This window comes from Balaenoptera acutorostrata, chromosome 20, assembly GCF_949987535.1.
Source record: "Balaenoptera acutorostrata chromosome 20, mBalAcu1.1, whole genome shotgun sequence".
Taxonomy (NCBI): Eukaryota; Metazoa; Chordata; class Mammalia; order Artiodactyla; family Balaenopteridae; genus Balaenoptera; species Balaenoptera acutorostrata.
The window spans coordinates 47,720,590-47,740,084 of record NC_080083.1 but is presented as its reverse complement, the minus strand read 5'-3'; the positions used below and the strand labels follow the sequence as shown (position 1 = coordinate 47,740,084).

General features: G+C 36.2%; 1 protein-coding gene across 7 annotated transcripts in view; it reads left to right on the top strand.

The window, feature by feature from the left end:
- CDC27 (cell division cycle 27) overlaps window positions 1-19,495 on the top strand; it is a 58,549-nt gene that overhangs the window by 5,325 nt on the left and 33,729 nt on the right. For all 7 annotated transcript variants that reach the window (XM_007175817.2, XM_028164911.2, XM_028164909.2 and 4 more), the window contains exons 2-4: window positions 6,203-6,278; window positions 15,753-15,900; window positions 17,448-17,573. In XM_007175817.2, coding sequence (XP_007175879.1) covers window positions 6,203-6,278; window positions 15,753-15,900; window positions 17,448-17,573 — 350 coding nt within the window. The remainder of the gene's footprint in view (window positions 1-6,202; window positions 6,279-15,752; window positions 15,901-17,447; window positions 17,574-19,495) is intronic.

The window sequence follows — 19,495 nt, the reverse complement described above, 5'->3', positions numbered from 1 at the left end:
GTTGTACAACTTACAGAGGCTTGTGTATATTTAAAATAATATTTTATATTTAAGAAGAGCAAGCAAGTAAGGAACTTTGCCATTTAATTTCTGTGGTGTTGATTTAATTATCTTTAAAATCTGTAGCCTAGGACTGACCCATTAATTTAATCAGTAGGACTTCTCTTTTAAACTTTTTTTTGGGGTCAGTGGTGGTATTGCTCTGTTTGGCTTCATAACCTTTCGCAGCATTTCGTCCATCTGGCTTTACTTTGTAGAACTCCTGAAGTGATTCACTGAGTGACATTCTTTTAGGGGCAGGTTTACACCAGCAGTTGAGCAGTAGATGAATAACAAGGGGGCTAATCTTAGCCCTGTCTGTCATGAGCTACCAATTTGTAATGCTTTAGAAAATAGTTTATTCCCCACTCCATTCCCCCAAAAGAGATACATAGCGTCACTCAGATGCTTGAGCAGAGTGGTGATGGAAGCTGTATGTGGCAAGTTTTACTTCTGGGATGTATGGGAGTTTTTGTTGCCTGCCTTCACTATCCCTTTCTGACCCTCTTAAGAATTGGTGATAAAGGAATGACATTGTTCTGAGCAAAATTTGATTTTAAATCAGGAATGGATAGAACTCTTGAATATGATACTTTTTTTCTCTTTCATTTATTTAATTTTAAAAAGACAGAAAGAAAGTCAAAGTTCTAGGAGTTTTTGGCCATAATATTTATGTGCCAAATTTTCCTGGTAATCAATATCACTAATGTAGCTGGTGAATCAATCATTTGGTCTTTTGTGGCTTATATGTTACAAAATAAACAACTGTGGCAGATATGATGAGAGATGTTACCTAATACAAACTATAAATTATATTTATTGAATTTGTTTATATTAAGAGCTGGAAAAGCAAAAGGTTTTAAGTGCTTAATGCGTGCCAGTCAGTATACTAGGAGCACCATATCATTTCATTTAATCCACACAAGTCCAAAAATAGAGTTCCATTTTTCACATGAGGAAATTGAGGCTGAGAAAAGTTAAATAATTCCCCAGAGTCACACTGCTGAAAGTGCTGGCACACACATTTGAACACAGGTCTCCAACATCAAATCCTGGGTATATTCTTTCTACTCACCATGTTCTTTTAGTAGGTTCTTAGGAAATCCCCATATTTTATAAAGGAGTAATTAGGTGGTAATTATTTGCATTACAAAAATAATTCTATGTACCATGGAGTTTCTTTCGAGATTTCCAGAGATCCTTAACTATTGGACATACAATAATACAGAAAAACTTAAGGCTAAGACTAACATAAAATGCTAACAGTGGGAGGACTGCCAGAGGTAAAGGCCATTTGTTTATTCATCCACCATACATTAGTTAAGCACCTACTTAAAAAGTACGTAATAAATGCTGGGAGTATATAGTGAGCAAAAACAGATGTAGTCCCTACCTTTCTAGAGTTTATACTATAGTGAGGAAGACATTACTCACATACTCTCCTAAATATGTGTAAAATTAAAACAGTGAGAAGTATTGCAAAGGAAAGGTACTTGGTGTCATCAGAGTGTATAAGGATGCCTAACTTCATCTGGGTGTCCTAAAAAAGCCTTCCCTGGGAAAGAAGTCCAAAGAATGACTAGAATTTGCATATTTTGAAGGAAAGGAGGGGGTGTGCCAGGCAAAATGAATGGTATGTTTAAAGGACCTGTGGCAGAAGGATAACATGGCAGATTTGAGGAGCTGAAAGAAGGTCGTTGTGGTAGCATGGAAAGCATGAGAAAATATGATACAAGATGAACAGAAGAGGTAGGTACAGACTATACCACACTGCCTAGTTTGGTGGCTTTTGCTTTTATCATTAAGAACAATGAGAAGCCACTGAAGGATTTTAAGCAAAGGAGTAATATGATCAGATCTGACTTGTGAAAAGCTCATAGGGAGAGAATGGATCATAGGGTAGAAAAGAATTCAGAGGGGCTAAGTAAGACACTCTTAAAGTAATCCAGGGAAAAAAATGGTCTGCCTTTAAAAGTAAATGTTTAGGGGACTTCCCTGGCAGTCCAGTGGTTAAGACTCTGTGCTTCCATTGCAGGAGGCGCAGGTTCGATCCCTGGTCGGGGAACAAAGATCCCACATGCCACACCAAAAAAAAAAAAAAAAAAAAGTAAATGTTTATTAAGTTTCTTCCTTTCATTATTACTGCAGTTGCCTAATTTAAATGAGTATCATTTTGGGCTTCCCTGGTGGCGCAGTGGTTAAGAATCCCCCTGCCAATGCAGGGGACAGGGGTTCGAGCCCTGGTCCGGGAAGATCCCACATGCCTCGGAGCAACTAAGCCCGTGTGCCACAACTACTGAAACCCGCGCACCTAGAGGCCGTGCTCTGCAAAAAGAGAAGCCACTGCAATGAGCAGCCTGCACACCACAACGAAGAGTAGACCCCGCTTGCTGCAACTAGAGAAAGCCCATGCACAGCAACGAAGACCCATCGCAGCCAATAAATAAATTAATTAAAAAAAATTTTTTTAATAAAATGAAATAAATGAGTATCATTTTGAAAGATACCTATAGGCATAGTTTCGGAACCCTAGGTCATATATGATCTGGTAGAACACCAGAAGGCCAGATCAGTTCTTTTGGGGGTTTAGAATTTAGCCAGGCACTGTGCTAGGCTTATCTCAGAGGTAAGTATTTTTATCCTTATTTTACAGATGATTAAAGCTAAAGCTCAGAGAATTGACTTGGTCATCTAGATTAGTGTCCGAGGGATCTTTATCTGCCTTGGATTGAGGTGTGGAGATCATATTAAGTATTCAAGAAATAATTGAGTCAAATTAGGTTTGAATACCCTTTAGCTGTTGTTTTCTGAATGACTGTTTTTTTGAGTTATTCTATCCAAATGTTGAAATTCTCTGAGGAAAACACAGTTTATCGCATTACCTTTTATCTATCTCTTTGCTGTGTTGTAGTATAGAGGAAATATAGATTAGATAGCAGTGATTCTGTAGTGTTTAAAACCTGCTATTATATTCACTCCTTGCTAACACCACATATTTTTGTTCAGAGGTTCAGCTTCCTGACTGTTTGATAAGAAAACAAAACCACAGTGAGCACAGTGACAATGACCAGATAGGTGCCTGTAGAATAATACCTGACTTATAATTTCTCATTGTCAGTAAAGACCTGAAAATTCAAAATGTGAAGGCTTTGTGCAGCCTACCTGAAGAACTTGATTTTCTCAACTTGGTTCAGTTTTTTATGGTTTTTTTTTTTTTAACTGCAATCAGGATCATATAGCAAACAAAGTAGATGATCAATAAATATTTACCAAATGGATGAATGATGTGTTTCAGAGGTGGTAGGCATATTGAATAAGATGATAAGGAAAATGATCTAAGTAGTACGGAGACATGATCTCAGCTGCCATTTACCAGAAAAATCTGGTTATCTTCCAGGTATTTATAGATCACACCACTGAGAGATTTTATTGCCCCAAAACCTGATGTATTCCAACCCCTCGGTCAGACTGACCCTTATCTCCTTATCAGATTCTTCGTTCCTTTATAATGTTTTGCTTATTGTATCAAGGAAGAAACAGCTGGATGTTATTCTGTATTTTTTTTTAATTAATTAATTTTTGGCTGTGTTGGGTCTTCGTTTCGTGCGAGGGCTTTCTCTAGTTGCGGCGAGCGGGGGCCACTCTTCATCGCGGTGCGCGGTCCTTTCACTATCGCGGCCTCTCTTGTTGCGGGGCACAGGCTCCAGACGCGCAGGCTGAGCAGTTGTGGCTCACGGGCCTAGTTGCTCCGCAGCATGTGGGATCTTCCCAGACCAGGGCTTGAACCCGTGTCCCCTGCATTGGCAGGCAGATTCTCAACCACTGTGCCACCAGGGAAGCCCTGTATTTTTTTATATTGCCAACATTAATGTTTTAATCATGTTTATAAGAATATCTTATATTTTACCTCCAGATTGGGTTACTAAAAGTTTATAGGTCAGGAAGTGGAAAATAGATTCAGAGTTTTAAAACATTAATTCAACAAACTTTATTGAGCATTCACTATGTTTAAAGACAGTTATCTAGGATAACTAAGGAAATAACTTAGTTAAGTAGAATAACCAGGGAATTATAGAGAAAAATAGAATCTGGCTTTTGCCCGCAACAAGTTGCAACCTAGTTAACCAAATAATATAACCAAATCTAATAAAAAGCCTGATTTTTTTTTAAAAGTATAAACAAAATTGTCTAGGACCTCATAGGATGGAGTAATTAATATTGCATGGGATAGATCAGTGAAGGCTTCATGAAAGGAAGAGACCATGTAAGCTGAATTTTGAAGAAAGGATGACAAATTTCAGGAGATAGAAGTTAAAGACAAAGGACAGCCCAAACAGAGGTGAAGACTCTGAAATATGAAAATACAGCTGATGTTTAGGGCCTGATGGAGCTTTATTCTACAGATGTTTATTGTGTAAACTTTGTGGGGCTATCCAAGAGGAATCATTAGCAAGTTTTGATCAGGGAAGAAGACATGATAGTGATAACGATGAGGGCAGCAGCTAAAATTTATTGAGTAATTATTAGCTATGTGCTAGGAACCATTGTGTACTTTATTGGAGTCTCATGTTTTAAATTAAGAGACTGAGTCTTAAGAGACATTGTTACTTGCCCAAGACACAGAACTAGTAAGTCATGGAACATGAATTTGAACCCAAGCCTCTCACTATTGTCTCATGTTTAGCAGTGATGATGTTTTTGTTTGAGGAATTCTGGGACAGGATGGATTACATTATAGCCTGTAGGTAGAAAGACCACTTAGGAAACTAAAAGTTTACAGGAAGGAAGATTCTGTTACAGACTGGGACTAGGAAAGAGGGGATAGACCCTAGGTACTTTTCTTTATGTGCAGTTCTACAAATGATGGTTAGATTCACTAACCAGCCCATTAAAATCTTTTAAATCCATAACTTACGCAAATTGATTTACCAGTACAATTGTTATTTCATGTATACTTACCCAACGTTTCTGACCTTGTATGGTGAAGGACTTTTTGAGTTTCAAACGAGGAGTACCTCTCCTAGTCCTGGCAGCAGCAGTGCTCCTCAAGGCACTAGTACTGCTGTAGTCTCTAATATGCAAAAGAGAAAGCACGTGTCTAGGTCAGTAACTTGTCTCTTCCCCTTTCAAGTATCTGAATTGAATTCCATAAATATTTATTGAACACCTTTTATGTATTGGGCTCTAATACTGTCTCCCATCAGCTAGACCAGTGATTCTTAGTGAACCAAGATATTTGTGAACCCCAAACACTGTATACACATTTTCTGTATATATGTCTATGTGCTTTTTTCTGGGGAGGAGGTCCATAGCTTTTATAAGTTTTTCAAAAGAGTATACTATAAAAGGAGAGAGAACTGCTTACCTAGAAAGTAGAAGAATCGTTCTGAACCCTGAATGCTTACCAGTAAAAAGGTTGAAAAATAAGGATATCTAAACTCAATCCCAGCTTCCAGAGATTGTGATTCAGTGGATTTGAGGTAGAGCACCACAAGAAGGGGTTGATAGCCACTGATCTAGACAGGAGTAACACTAAAATGCACTCTGTGAGAACAGAAGCTATGTTATTTATTGTGTGCCTAGAGTCTAGAACGTGCTGGCACACAGTAGACACTCAGTAAATATTTATTGAATGAATGAATATTAGAGCTCTCCAGTGAAGAAAGCTTTATGAAGTAGATATTATTTAAGCTGGGTCTATAGGGATGAGGAGGAAAGCTTTATGAAATAGATATTATTTAAGCAGGGTCTATAGGGATGAGGAAGAAAGCTTTATGAAGTAGATATTATTTAAGCTGGGTCTATAGGGATGAGGAAGAAAGCTTTATGAAGTAGATATTATTTAAGCTGGGTCTATAGGGATGAGCAATTTATAAGAGGAGGTAGGTGAAGGAGCCCACATTCCCCAGTGAAGGAAAAGGAAGTACAGAGACACAGAGGTCTAAAAGTTCATGGGGAGTTGAGGGAGTAAATTCAGATATGTTAGGAGCCATACAGTGAAGAGCCTTATCTAATACGTTATGGAGTTTGCACTGTGGGCAGTGAGGTTTTATTACTTAAATTCGACGTGTTAATTTGAGTATTATATGCAAGGCTCTGTGCTAAGAGTTACCTTGAAACTCTCTATGTTTGTATATTTATGTTCTTTTTCCTCCACTTACAGGCTGCTATATGGCAAGCACTAAACCACTATGCTTTCAGAGATGCAGTTTTCCTTGCAGAGCGACTATATGCAGAAGGTTTGTAATCTATTCATTTCTATAGAACTGTAAAATAATAAAATATATAGAATTCCATCACTTTTTATGACTGTAACAAGATTCTGGGTATTCCTTTTTTTTTTTTGTCCACGCCACGCGGCATGTGGGATCTTAGTTCCCCGACCAGGAATAGAACCCGTGGCCCCTGTATTGGAAGCACGGAGTCTTAACCACTGGACCACCAGGGAAGTCCCCTGGGTATCACTTTTGTTTTATCTTTATGGTTGACACTAGTTCATAAAAATATTTCCGAGTATCTGTGTAGCTCCTTATATGCTACTTTTAATAACTGTGTAGAGTTGCTTTGGGTTTTACGCTATGGTTTACTTAATCATGTTCCAGTCTTTAGGTATTTTTTCCCAGGTTTTTTATTAGAGTCTATATTCTGTGGCTTAGAGCATGGGTTTTGAGCCTACAGCCTTAGTACAAACCCTAACCCTGTCACTTAAACATGCAGTAGTATACTGTGGGCAAGTTACTTAATGTCTGATTATTTCAGATTTCTCATGTATAAAATAAAGATAATAGTAACTGTCTCATAGAATTGAAGAATGAAGTGGTATATTTAAAGCACTTGGCACAGCCTTCTGGCATGGTAATAAATGCTCAGTAAACATTAGCTGGTAATGTGTGTTTTGTTTCTGTCATTAATTATTATAATCCTCTTTCTAAGATGCTAAGATAGATGATTATGTACAGCTTTTCTTTTAAGTCATTTCCTTGGGTTATATACTCTAAAATGGAATTTATGAGTTAAAAGATGTGATCAGTTCTACAACAAATTACTTTTTGCCCAGTTGATAACCCAGCAGAGAGAGGTGTGATAATCAAGGTGTCACCAATAGTGTAAGACTTCCTTCATAGTCCTATCAATATCAGATTTACCATTATAATGTATTTTTGCTTACTGGAAATTGTGAGGTATTTTGTCTTGCATGTTTATAACTGTGAAGGATTCTGGGTATTTTCTCAAGTGTTTGTTTTAATTTTATTCCAATTTCTGTGGCTGTATCTTTGTTTATTGCATATTTGCTCCAGATTCTTTGCCTTTTAATCTTAATTCTATTGATTTTTATTAATCTGATATTTTAAATTGTTATGTAGTTGAACTCATCAGCTTTGTCATTTAAACTTTCTCCTATTGCTCCAGTAGCTGGAAAATTGTCATCTTTCTGAACTCAATAAACATATAGTTCTTGGTAGTTTAAAAAAAGTTTTTAAAAATTTCTGCCACAACTAAGATCCAATGTAACCAAATAAATAAATATAAAATAAATAAATAAATAAAATATCTTTAAAAATTTTATCATAGTATTATTACTTAATTTAGTCCATGTTATTTATTAAATAATTCCCCCACCCCACCCCACATGGTATCTTACTTGGTTTTATATTAAATTTTTATTTATTTTTATTTTTAAAAAATTATTTATTTATTTATTTATCTTAAAGAATTATTTATTTATTTATTTATTTATGGCGTGTTGGGTCTTCGTTTCTGTGCGAGGGCTTTCTCTAGTTGTGGCAAGCGGGGGCCACTCTTCATCGCGGTGCACGGGCCTCTCATTCTCGCGGCCTCTCTTGTTGCGGAGCACAGGCTCCAGACGCGCAGGCTCAGTAGTTGTGGCTCACGGGCCCAGTTGCTCCGCAGCATGTGGGATCTTCCCAGACCAGGGCTCGAACCCGTGTCCCCTGCATTGGCAGGCAGATTCTCAACCACTGCGCTGCCAGGAAAGCCCTATTTTTTTTTTTTATTGAGGTATAGTTGTTTTACATTGTTGTGTTTCTGCTGTAAAGCAAAGTGGAGTTCCCTGGGCTATACTACAGGTTCTCATGTATTAGATTTTTAAAAAATGTTTTGCTCTGTCCCCAGAACCTCGCCTCTCTTTCATCAGTTAATTTTCTGTTTTTAACTCAGTATCATACTGTTTTATTATGAACACTTTATATTGTCTTTTAATATCTAATAACGCCTATCTCCCATCATTTTTTTTCCAATTCTTTCTTTGCTAAGAAGTCTTTACCCTTTTTTAAATTCTTTAATTTTTTCATGTGTATTTTACTACTGCTTTGAAATTTCACAAATATTTTGATCAGTGCTGACCTATATAAGTCTATGAATTAATTTAGGAAGTACTGATATCTTACTATCTTAAAGCCTTCTTAACCAGAAACAGTGCTGCCTTCTTTTTACTCCAGTGTTTAACTCAGTTTTCCCACTTTATGAGTAACCTCCCATTGGATTACTTACCAAAATTTTTAATTTTTTTTATGATTGTAGGTAAGTTTTATTTTTGTGTGTCTGCATGAACTAGTAGTGGAACCTTTCTGCTCAGTTATATGATTTTACTCTAATAAAGTGCTTAGTAACCCAACTGCAGGCATAGAACGTAGATATTAGGGGTTTGCTAGGCATGTGTCAAAAAGGGACAAGGGATAAGAACATTAAGAATACAGACAAGGGCTTCCCTGGTGGTGCAGTGGTTGAGAATCTGCCTGCCAATGCAGGGGACACGGGTTCGGGCCCTGGTCTGGGAAGATCCCACATGCCGCGGAGCAACTAGGCCCGTGAGCCACAATTACTGAGCCTGCGCATCTGGAGCCTGTGCTCCGCAACAAGAGAGGCCGCGATTGTAAGAGGGCCGCGATAGTAAGAGGCCCGCGCACCGCGATGAAGAGTGGCCCCCGCTTGCCACAACTAGAGAAAGCCCTCACACAGAAACAAAGACCCAACACGGCCATAAATAAACAAATAAATAAATAAATATTAAAAAAAAAAAAAAAAAGGAATACAGACAAGATGTGGACCAGGAAATGTAAACTACATAGGAAAGTTAACACAGGAAGGGATTGGTAAATAAGAGGTTTTAGAGAGGTACTGGAAGTCCAGATGAAGTTGAATTGGGAGATATATGAGAATAACTTAGGAGAGGAAGACCGTGAATGAGGTACAGAATTCTTTCGTTAATGAAGCAGAATGTCTTGAATTTAGTAACTGAGAGTTATAAGGAGAAGGTATGAATCTCAGGAGGAAGAGATTTCACAAAAGGACAAAGGGTAATGCTTGGAAAAAGTTGTGAGAAGCAAGGAGGAAACCAACCTTACCGTGGGATTGGAGGGAATTAGCATCCCTTTGGGAGTGCTGTCAGGTCCTCAGGGGAGAACAGGAGTTCATTGAGGAAAGTGAGGGAAGATCTGTTGAGCAGAAGTCTGAGATCCAAATGAAAAGATTTAGAAGAGTGAGAGGCTTAGAAAGAAGGTAATATAATAGATTGCCCTATTCTGCTCGATTATGTAAAAGCAAGGTTGATTGTGGATAATCTACTTTTATATATTTTCATTGATACCTAGGCAGCCCCCATGTTTTGCTGACTTATACTTCTTTCTTTTTTTTAATTTGTTTATTAAAGGGTAGGCAGTTTCTAGTTTATTATAGTTAGGTTCCAAAAGATTGCAAATTAGTGGTTTCAAATTTAGATGATCAGGTTTTCCCATAGAATTGAGGCAGGATTCCAAATTAATCCACAAAAAGCTGTTTAATCCTCTTTCTACCTGTGTCTGATAACAGTGCTTAACACTTGGAAAGTTGCTCATTGTTAGTTTCTCTCAACATAGAACCTAACTACTCTGTTTGACTATATTTCTATGAGGGAAGATTTTAGAATTTAAGTGCAATGGGAGCAGATACTATCCCAGCTCAATAATAATAACAGTAATTCTACCATTTATTGATTTCTTACTGTGTAGTAGGACTCTGAGTACTTAATATTAATTCCTTATTTAGTCTTCAACAATCCTATAACATAGACATTGCTATTACCATTTTAGAAATGAAGGAACTAAGAATTGTTCACCAGGTTTCTACCTGTCTTAGTGATTAATGGGCCAGATGTAGAAATTGCATTGAGTATAGTGATTTCCATAAATTGGGCTTAGTTGAAGAGAACTGAATCAGAGTAAAAGGTTCAGCTTCTGGTTCTCTTCTCTGTCTTAACCATGATATTGAGAGCCCAAACTCACAGAAATATGTGACTGCAAATGGCAACATTTAAAAAAAATTACTTACACAGTTATGTTAAGGTCATCATTGAGGGAAGTTTTCCAAATACTTCTAAAGTTATGGCATATTGTATCATTTTTAGGCCATTACTTGTGGAAAATTTGATAAATGTTATCTTGTTGCTAAAAATTCAACTCACTTTGTCATGGGGGGACAGAAAGGATATCTGGCCCATTGGCCTGCTCTTTTACTGTCATCGTTAAATTCTTACTGATGAAAAAGATGATGTTTTTATTTTTAATATTCTCTTTATTTATTTATTTATTCAATTCATTCATTCACTCATTCGTTCATTTGCCGTGCCATGCAGCTTGCGGGATCTCAGTTCCCCAACCAGGGATTGAACCCACACCACGGCCATGAAAGCCCGGAATCCTGACCACTAGGCCACCAGGGAACTCCCAATGCTATTTTTTTTAATCATCATAGTTTTCATTTTCATTAGGTGTTAGTGAATTAAGACTCTGGTCTTCCCAACCAACTTTTTAAATCCAAGACAACTATTTCAATGCATTAACTTACATGTTTCACGCAAGCATCACATACATCAAACTCAATTCATGCAAAACTGGATTCATAATGTTCCCACTGTAATCTGACACCAATAAGTCTTAGTAGAAAAGCTTCCTAACTGATTTTCCTATATTTACTCTTTCCTGCCACTTCCCTTTCCCCCTCCCAAATCAACCCATTCTCTTTACTTTCCTTCTCAAAACCCTTTAGAGATCTATAATAGCTATAATAATTTATCCCTAAATCTTTACATAGCTTGCAAAGCCCTGTACAATCTGGCTGTCTGCTTTCTCCCTATGTATTGCCATTTCCCCCTCAAACACTAAGGAGCCTTTTTTTTTTTTTTTTTTTTTTTTTTTTTTATAAATTTTTTTTTTTTTTAATTTTATAGCTACTTTATTTTATTTATTTATTTATTTATTTTTGGCTGTGTTGGGTCTTCGGTTCGTGCGAGGGCTTTCTCTAGCTGCGGCAAGCGGGGGCCACTCTTCATCGCGGTGCGGGGACCACTCTTCATCGCGGTGCGCGGGCCTTTCACTATCGCGGCCCCTCCCGTTGCGGGGCACAGGCTCCAGACGCGCAGGCCCAGCAGCCGTGGCTCACGGGCCCAGCCGCTCCGCGGCATGTGGGATCCTCCCAGACCAGGGCTCGAACCCGTGTCCCCTGCACTAGCAGGCAGATTCCCAACCACTGCGCCACCAGGGAAGCCCAAGGAGCCTTTTAAAAGTTCCTCCAGCCCTCTTATCTGTGGTGCATTTACTGCAAGCATATTTTCAAAGTATTTAAAAATATTAACCTCCATCATATACAACAAGTATAAAACCAGTTAGTACTGAAGTTTAGGATGTGAACAAATATAGAGAAAATAAAAATTAAGAATAGTATTAAAATACTGAAGTTGTATATGTAGGTGAAGTGTTCAACAACAGAAATGACTCTGAAGGGTGGAACAAATCATGTATGTAAAGTACAGCACCCAGGCATTTGGAAACAGCAAAAAAAGTGAGAAAACGGAATTACTTGAGTTTGTGGCTCAATGTCATGTATATATACCCCACATGAACGTCAGATGACTACTCAGGTATTGCAAATTTAGGAGAAGGTCAATAATAATAATTTAATAATGGCACCTAGAGCTCTTACTGTGTGTCAGGTGCTATCCAAAGTACTTATATATTAACTCATTTAATTCTAACAGCACTAAGTACTTAGAAGTAGGTATCACTATATCCTTATTTTACAGATGAAAAAACAGAGGGTCAGAGAAGTTAACTTGCCCTAATAAGTCACATAGCTAATAAGTGATAGTGTGAAAATCCGAACTCAAGCAGTTTGGCTCTAGGGTCATTACTCTAATCCATGTGCTGTACTGTCTGTAGGTGATGTGAGAACTTAAAAGATAATTAAGATGAAATGTGTAGGGACTTCCCTGGTGGTCCAGTGGTTAAGACTTTGCCTTCCAATGCAAGGGGTGCGGGTTCGATCCCTGGTGGGGGAGTTAAGATCCCACGTGCCTTGAAGCCAAAAAAAACAAAACATTAAAAACAAAACAAAACACAGAAGTGATATTGTAACAAAATTCAATAAAGACTTTAAAAAATGGTCCACAGCAAAAAAATCTTAAAAAAAAAAAAGATGAAATGTGTATCACAAATCATAGATGATTCCATAGGTTTTATGCCCTTTGAATACTTATAACATCAGAGTTTTTGACAGGGTGGCAAGCAGAGTACTCTAACCTCTAAGGAGTTCTCTGTGGTATTTGTAGAGTTTATCAAGGCTAGATAGAGAACACTCACCTCAACAGACTTTTAAGTCTTACCAAAACTGGTCCATTTTGGAAAAGGCTGCTCGTTTAGATTATAAGCCAACATGAAGAAGAGGTGTCTATCTGGTTTAAAAGCACTGAGGGACTAATTCATCTTCCCATTTGATGGAAATGTATCTGAAGGATGCAGGCTTTAAGCTCCTCTTAATTATTTTGGGCTTATATTAAATGACCTAACCTATATTTGAAGCCTAACCTGTTTGTAAGAAGAGGACTTTCAGTATTGTTCTGTAACTTCCTGTTTGTTTTTTCATCTAACAATGCATCCTGGAAATCTTTGTCAGTTTTTTTTTTGACAGCTGTAGAGTGTTTAATCACATGGATGTACCTTAATTTAACTCGTACATGATTGATTTATCAGTATTACTTTAAGAGTGACTTTGTGGAATCAGTGTTTACTTTATTCCTGTTTATAAAACACAGCCATCTCAGGACCACCCATGGGTTCTGCATCTGCAGATTCAACCAACTGCAGATGCAGAACCTGCAGCTACAGAGGGCCAGTTGTATATTATGCACTATATAATTCCCAATCACATATTTTAATTAAGGCTGTTAATAAAGGATGGCAAATAAATGTCATGCAGACATCTATAACTATTTCCAGATCCTGTTATTTTGATCTCTGCACACTTACTGGCAAAGCCATGATCAACCTTAGAATTTTTCTGAGTTTAGCGCTTGAGGCAGCCACTGTCAGTCAGTTGGTGTTACTGTTCCAGATGAAATCTATTTGTCAGTAGTCTACCTTTTTTAGATTTATTATAGCCACTTACTGCTGGTTCACTAGCTATGTTTGGGGCTGTCAAGTTATTTCTGGGAAGCCTCAAAAACCACGCATGTCTCTCCATGTGTTTCACAACCCTTCAAGTTGTTCTGGATTTACTTCACTATCTTATAGTTTCATTAAGCTTAAGATTTGTTTAAACCTCCAATCTATAATCTCACTTAAACATATAGTTTTTAAGTCATCACACTTCAAAAAAGTAGTTGCAGTATGACACTAAAATCACACACACAATATTTGGTATCTTTATGGTTTAAAAGCACTGAGGGACTAATTCATCTTCCCATTTGATGGAAATGTCCCTGAAGGATGCAAGCTTAAGCTCCCTTATTTTGGGCTTATAATAAATGACCTAACCTATATTTGAAGCCTAACCTGTTTGTAAGAAGAGGAGTTTCAGTATTAGGGAATTTTACTACAGTGAAAAATGGGCCTAAACATAATCAAGTGTTTGTAAACAAACATTTAATAAAGCATTTTTATAGCTGAAAGTTGAACTAGTTTTTGGGAGCCATTGTTTATTGGTATAATAACTAGTTTTTAAAAGCTTAATTTTTTAGATGACAAGAAACTAGGCCTTTGCAAAATCTATAAGAAATCACACTTTCTAACTTATGTAAATTAGCACTTGTATTTCAATGAAATTAACAGTTTGTTCCCACTGCAATAGAGCTCCTCATTCATGTTTTTGCTTCTGAATCACAGATACTACTGTAGATCCTATTAACACATATATGCTAAAATTTCTTATCATTTACTGCATGTCATTTATTGTACACTGTTTTTTATACTAGGGTTTCGTGAAAAATACAGTGGACCAGAGAAGAAAGGTTCTGTTGGGTTTTGCTTGCACATACATGACATACAACAACAACAGCAAAAAAAAAAAAGAAAGAAAAGAAAAGAAAAAGGAAAATCTTTATAACAGGAAAATTTCAAATTACTTTTTTATCCCACATCTTTGAGTTAACTTTTCAGGAAGATGTGGCAAGTTTATCTGTACTTTAAAACAGTGATTCTCAAACTTTAGCATGCATCAAAATCACCTGAAGGGTTTATTACAACACAGATTGCTGGTCCCCACTTCCAGAATTACTGATTTTAGTGGGTCTGAGCTATTATGGAGCCCAAGAACTTCCATTTCTAGCAAGCTCCAAAGTCATTCTGATGCTGGTATAGGGACCACACTTCGGGAACCACTGGCTTACATGACCCCTCAGTGCCATGATATTATTACATAACCCATTTTTAGAAGCACAGAACAGATTTTTCCCTCTTTCTTTCTATCCCCTTTATTGTTACCTTTCTAGACTCTCATCTGGGGACTTCCCTGGAGGTCCAGTGGTTAGGACTCTGCGCTTCTACTGCAGGGGGCGCGGGTTCGATCCCTGGTCCATTGGGGAACTAAGATCCCACATGCCACGTGGCGTGGCCAAAAAGAAAAAAAAAACTCTTATCTGGATTGGTTGGGAGGTTGTGAGGATAGAAGTGAGGTGATGGTCAGTTTGGAAGAGAGTAAATAAGGGGAAAACTGCCACATTTCATTAACTAAGGCATTTTCTAATGTAAAGAAAAGGAAAGAGGTTGATAAATAATTCAGCTCTTGCCATTAAAGAGCAGTTTAATTATTGTTACTGGACAAGTGTCAAGTCTGTCAATTGAGTGTTTAAATAGTGTGGGTATTCACAATTTAGAAATTATTTTCCTTTTTCTTAAATTATCTTGAATATACTCTAGTGTATATTTGGTGTTAGAAATAAGTGGGTTGTTTTTTTTGTTTGTTTACTTGTGTTCCAATCTGGTCTTTTTTTAATGTACAGATTGATAATTAGGTTTATAACCCTGAGTTTCCCTCTCATGAAATTTGACTTCTGTCCTCTCAAAGAGTCTATTAGAAAAATACTACATAAAAACAAGATGCTTTTCTGGTAGTCTATTTAAGGGTAGTTGTGTGCATGTGTTTGCTTTTCTTAAAGATTTACAGAGAATACTACGATTTTCTTCATTGTATTATTTCCTTGGTTCCTTGGGGAACTAACTTTTCTATCAGAATATTATTTCCTTGGTTCCTTGGGGAACTAACTTTTCTATCAGAAAAGTATTTCTCCTTAATTCAAATTTGAATTAATAAATTGTTTTTTGTATTAAATAACATGCCTGATTTTTTTTGTTGTTGCTAAACTTGTTTACCTATTGGTAGATAAAAATGATTACCATTCAACATACTGAATAATAGACAATTTTTTTTTGTGTGTGTGTTCTTAGTACACTCAGAAGAAGCCTTGTTTTTACTGGCAACCTGTTATTACCGCTCAGGAAAGGCATATAAAGCATATAGACTCTTGAAAGGACACAGTTGTACTACACCGCAATGTAAATACCTGCTTGCAAAATGTTGTGTTGATCTCAGCAAGTAAGTTTCTAAATCTTTTCTATCTAATTTGTTCTACTTACACTGTAGAATTCTAGATAAAATTCTTTTGATGGATTAAACTCTGACTGACTCCCTTTCTCCCCTCTTTTAATAGTAGAGGTTTGTCTATTTCAGTAACTTTTGAAATGTTTACACTGCTGCTTATGGCATTATTATTTTGTTATGGAGAGATTTCATTGTTATGGTATAAATAATAGAATTTAACTCTGGAGAAACCTAAGTTATAACTAATTCCAGTCATTTTCTAAAATGATCTTAAGTGTTATTTCTTTTCCTTTGCTTTCATTGCTAGACCAGTTGGAATAAGCCTGAAAACCTAACTTACCAGTTCATCTGAGATTAATGCTTCCTTGTGTCTAGATAGTTGTGTAATTATTTGCCTTTCAAGATCATTCTGTTTGGGAACCATTACTCCTTTGAAGCAAGGAGGCAGATTCAGGAGAACATTTCTTTTGCACAGTACAGTTCAACCAAGTCAGCTGTCCATATTCTGAATCTGGAGGCAGCTAGAGACTTAGCTAGTTGTATTCTGTCAAACTGTTTTCTGTGCTGTGAGAAATGGAATAATGGTAAAGGTGACTAAACAGATAATTGTAAAAGCCTTTGTATTTAGTCTGTAGATTTACAGTGAGAGAATACAAATAAACCTCATAAAGTCTCCATAGTCTGCTAAATATTTTATTTGTCCAATGTCTAATTGGTGACTTTTAAATTAAAGCTAGCTAAAATATATATAAAATTTCTGAGACATTTGTTATTGAATTATTTCTACTCCAAAGATTCTAATGTTAAATTCTTAAAAATGTACTTATTTAATTTACCAGTTTCTTAAGCCAGTTCTTACATTAGACATTCTTATCCCATTTATAAATATTTATAGTTTTTAAAAAGTCCCACTGATAGTAACAGAATTTTAGATACCAAGTTTTATGTTTAGGATATACTATGTAAGCTTACTTGAGAGTTTCCACATGATGATTTGGAAAAAACTTTAAAACACAAACCATTACAAACTCTGATATGCTAAAAATATATAGTGAAATCAGGCAAATTTCTTTTCCCTTTGGGGAACATTTGTAATTTTCTATATCAAGAAAACATAATTGGTAAATAGAGATGAAGTGCTATTCAAGTTTTATTTGTAAACCTAAAAATAAATGAGGCCATTAAGTATGCAGTTTTTAATTAATATGTTAGTCTTGTTTAACCTGCTTGCAAATTCCTACTTCAAGGAATTATAGAACTAAGAAGGACCACCACATCTGTTAATGAAGAACCATTCATATTTTTCCCCCAGTATAATAGTCTGCCGTTTCTTTTGACGTGAGTAATGTGTATGTTGCTCAGACTAGATTTGTACATACAGAGACTAAAGGTAACTGTTTCTATTTTTAAAAGTAAGACTGAAACTTTAAGATTTACTTTGTCTCCATAGTAAGAGGTACATTAGTAATGAAGAATGTCTTTACACACACTGCTTTTTATATTGACTTTTTTTTTTAAATCTGTAAATTTGTGTTTTAAAGGCTTGCAGAAGGGGAACAGATCTTATCTGGTGGAGTGTTTAATAAGCAGAAAAGCCATGATGATATTGTTACTGAGTTTGGTGATTCAGCTTGCTTTACTCTTTCATTGTTGGGACATGTATATTGGTAAGTAAGAATGATTCAAATTACCAGAAATTTGTTTCCAGTACTAGAATGCTTTGTGGTTTAAAAAAACACTATGTTGATCTGTGTTTATCAAATAGCATTTGGTTGAGTAGTACACAGTCTTGTAGTTCCATGATCTTGTTAAACCTGTAAAACAGAGATTTCGATCCTGTCTATGACTGTCCACTTTGCTTTAATGATAAACAGCTACAGCAGCACTACCTAACAATTGAGTGCACATGTGGGTTTTTTTTTTACCTTGGGTGAGGAGAATATCTTCATGTGACCTACCGAGGAAAAAGAAGCAAAGAGTGAAGTTTTTTCTGTAATATTAAATATCACCACTGCTCCTTAGAAAGAGGCATGAAGTCATGTTTCAGTAATAAAGAATACAGTTCCCATCTGGTATGTCATAATGAATTTGACAAATTTCCTATGATGGTAGCTGAAATGATAATGATTTTACAAATAGTCTTAAAATTTATTTACATTTATTTTAAATTAAGTCTCTTAAAAGCAAGTGAGAATGAATTCAGAGTTATCACTATGATAATATTGTTCTCACCGATTTTTATTCTGAAATACTGTGAGTTGGGGAGTAATTAGGTAACAGGAATTGTTCAACTGCCCATGGGAGGGCATTTCATGTGTAAATGTCATCTGTTGCACGTGGGAGAAATGATTGAGGATTGCTTATCTAAAGAACTAGGTTAGCATCTGTTTTAAGATAAATTGAGGCTAGTTTGAATAGCAGTTTTTTTAGAAACCTTGAAAATATCTTTTGGAACAGAATAAATTATTTGGCTGAAATCTGGGGCTCATTTTCAGATGGCACCACTCTTCTGAGAACAGGAGTAAGTAGAGATATAATACCAATGTCTTCATTTATCTTAATAGAAGGGCTTGCAGTAATGGATTTAGTTCATGCAACTACGATTCTTGTCATTTGTTCAAAACACTTTGAGATCCATCCCCTATTATGGCTACACACCATACTTGGCACTAGGAATGATAAATAACTCCCTGTCCTCCTCTCCATCCCCCAAAGGTTTATTATAATAAAGTGTAGGAGGAAAGAAGTAGTAAACAAAAGTTAATAAATTTTTTCATCACAATTTAAGTGCTATGATAAAATTTGAGCAGTATTCTGTTCCAATGAGGGAATAATCAGTTCTACACAGTTAAGAAGAGAGGTAAGATGGTAACTAGGAAAGACTTGATAGAAGAGTCTTTTTTGTTTCTTTTAACTTCTCAATAATAAGAAAATTAGAAATTAGAAAATGGGCAAAATACTTGAATGGACAGTTCACCAGAGAGGGTATGTGAATGGTAAATAAGCACATGAAAAGATGTACCAAATCATTAGCCGTTAAGGAAAAGCAAATAAAAACTGCCATTAGAAGCTATTACATGCCTATTAAAATGGCTAAAATTAAAAGTACTGACAATATCAAGTGCTAATGGGGATGCAGAGCAATGGGATTTCTCATACATTGCTGGTGAGAATGTAAAATGGTACTTGTACTGAATGTTCATAGCAGATTTATTTATTAAAGCCCAAAAATAGAATCAACTCAAATTCAGTGGGTGAATGAATAAAAAAAACTGCATCCATACAATGAACTACTACTCAGCAATAAAGAGGAACGAACTATTGATAAACATAATAACTTGGATTTCAAGGGCATTATGGCAAGTGAAAAAAGCCAATTTCAAAATTTTACATACTCTGTGATATCATTTATATAACATTATTTAATAAAACAAAGTAAGGGAAAGTGTTAAATCACAAAAGTGCTATATATATTACTAATTATTTTAAAACAAGTTCACTTGTTTAAAAGTTTTTGAAGGTGCAGTTTTATCAAGTCCTAACCATGAAGAAGGAAGGTTTTTCCCCTTCCTCAGAGAATAAGGATGGG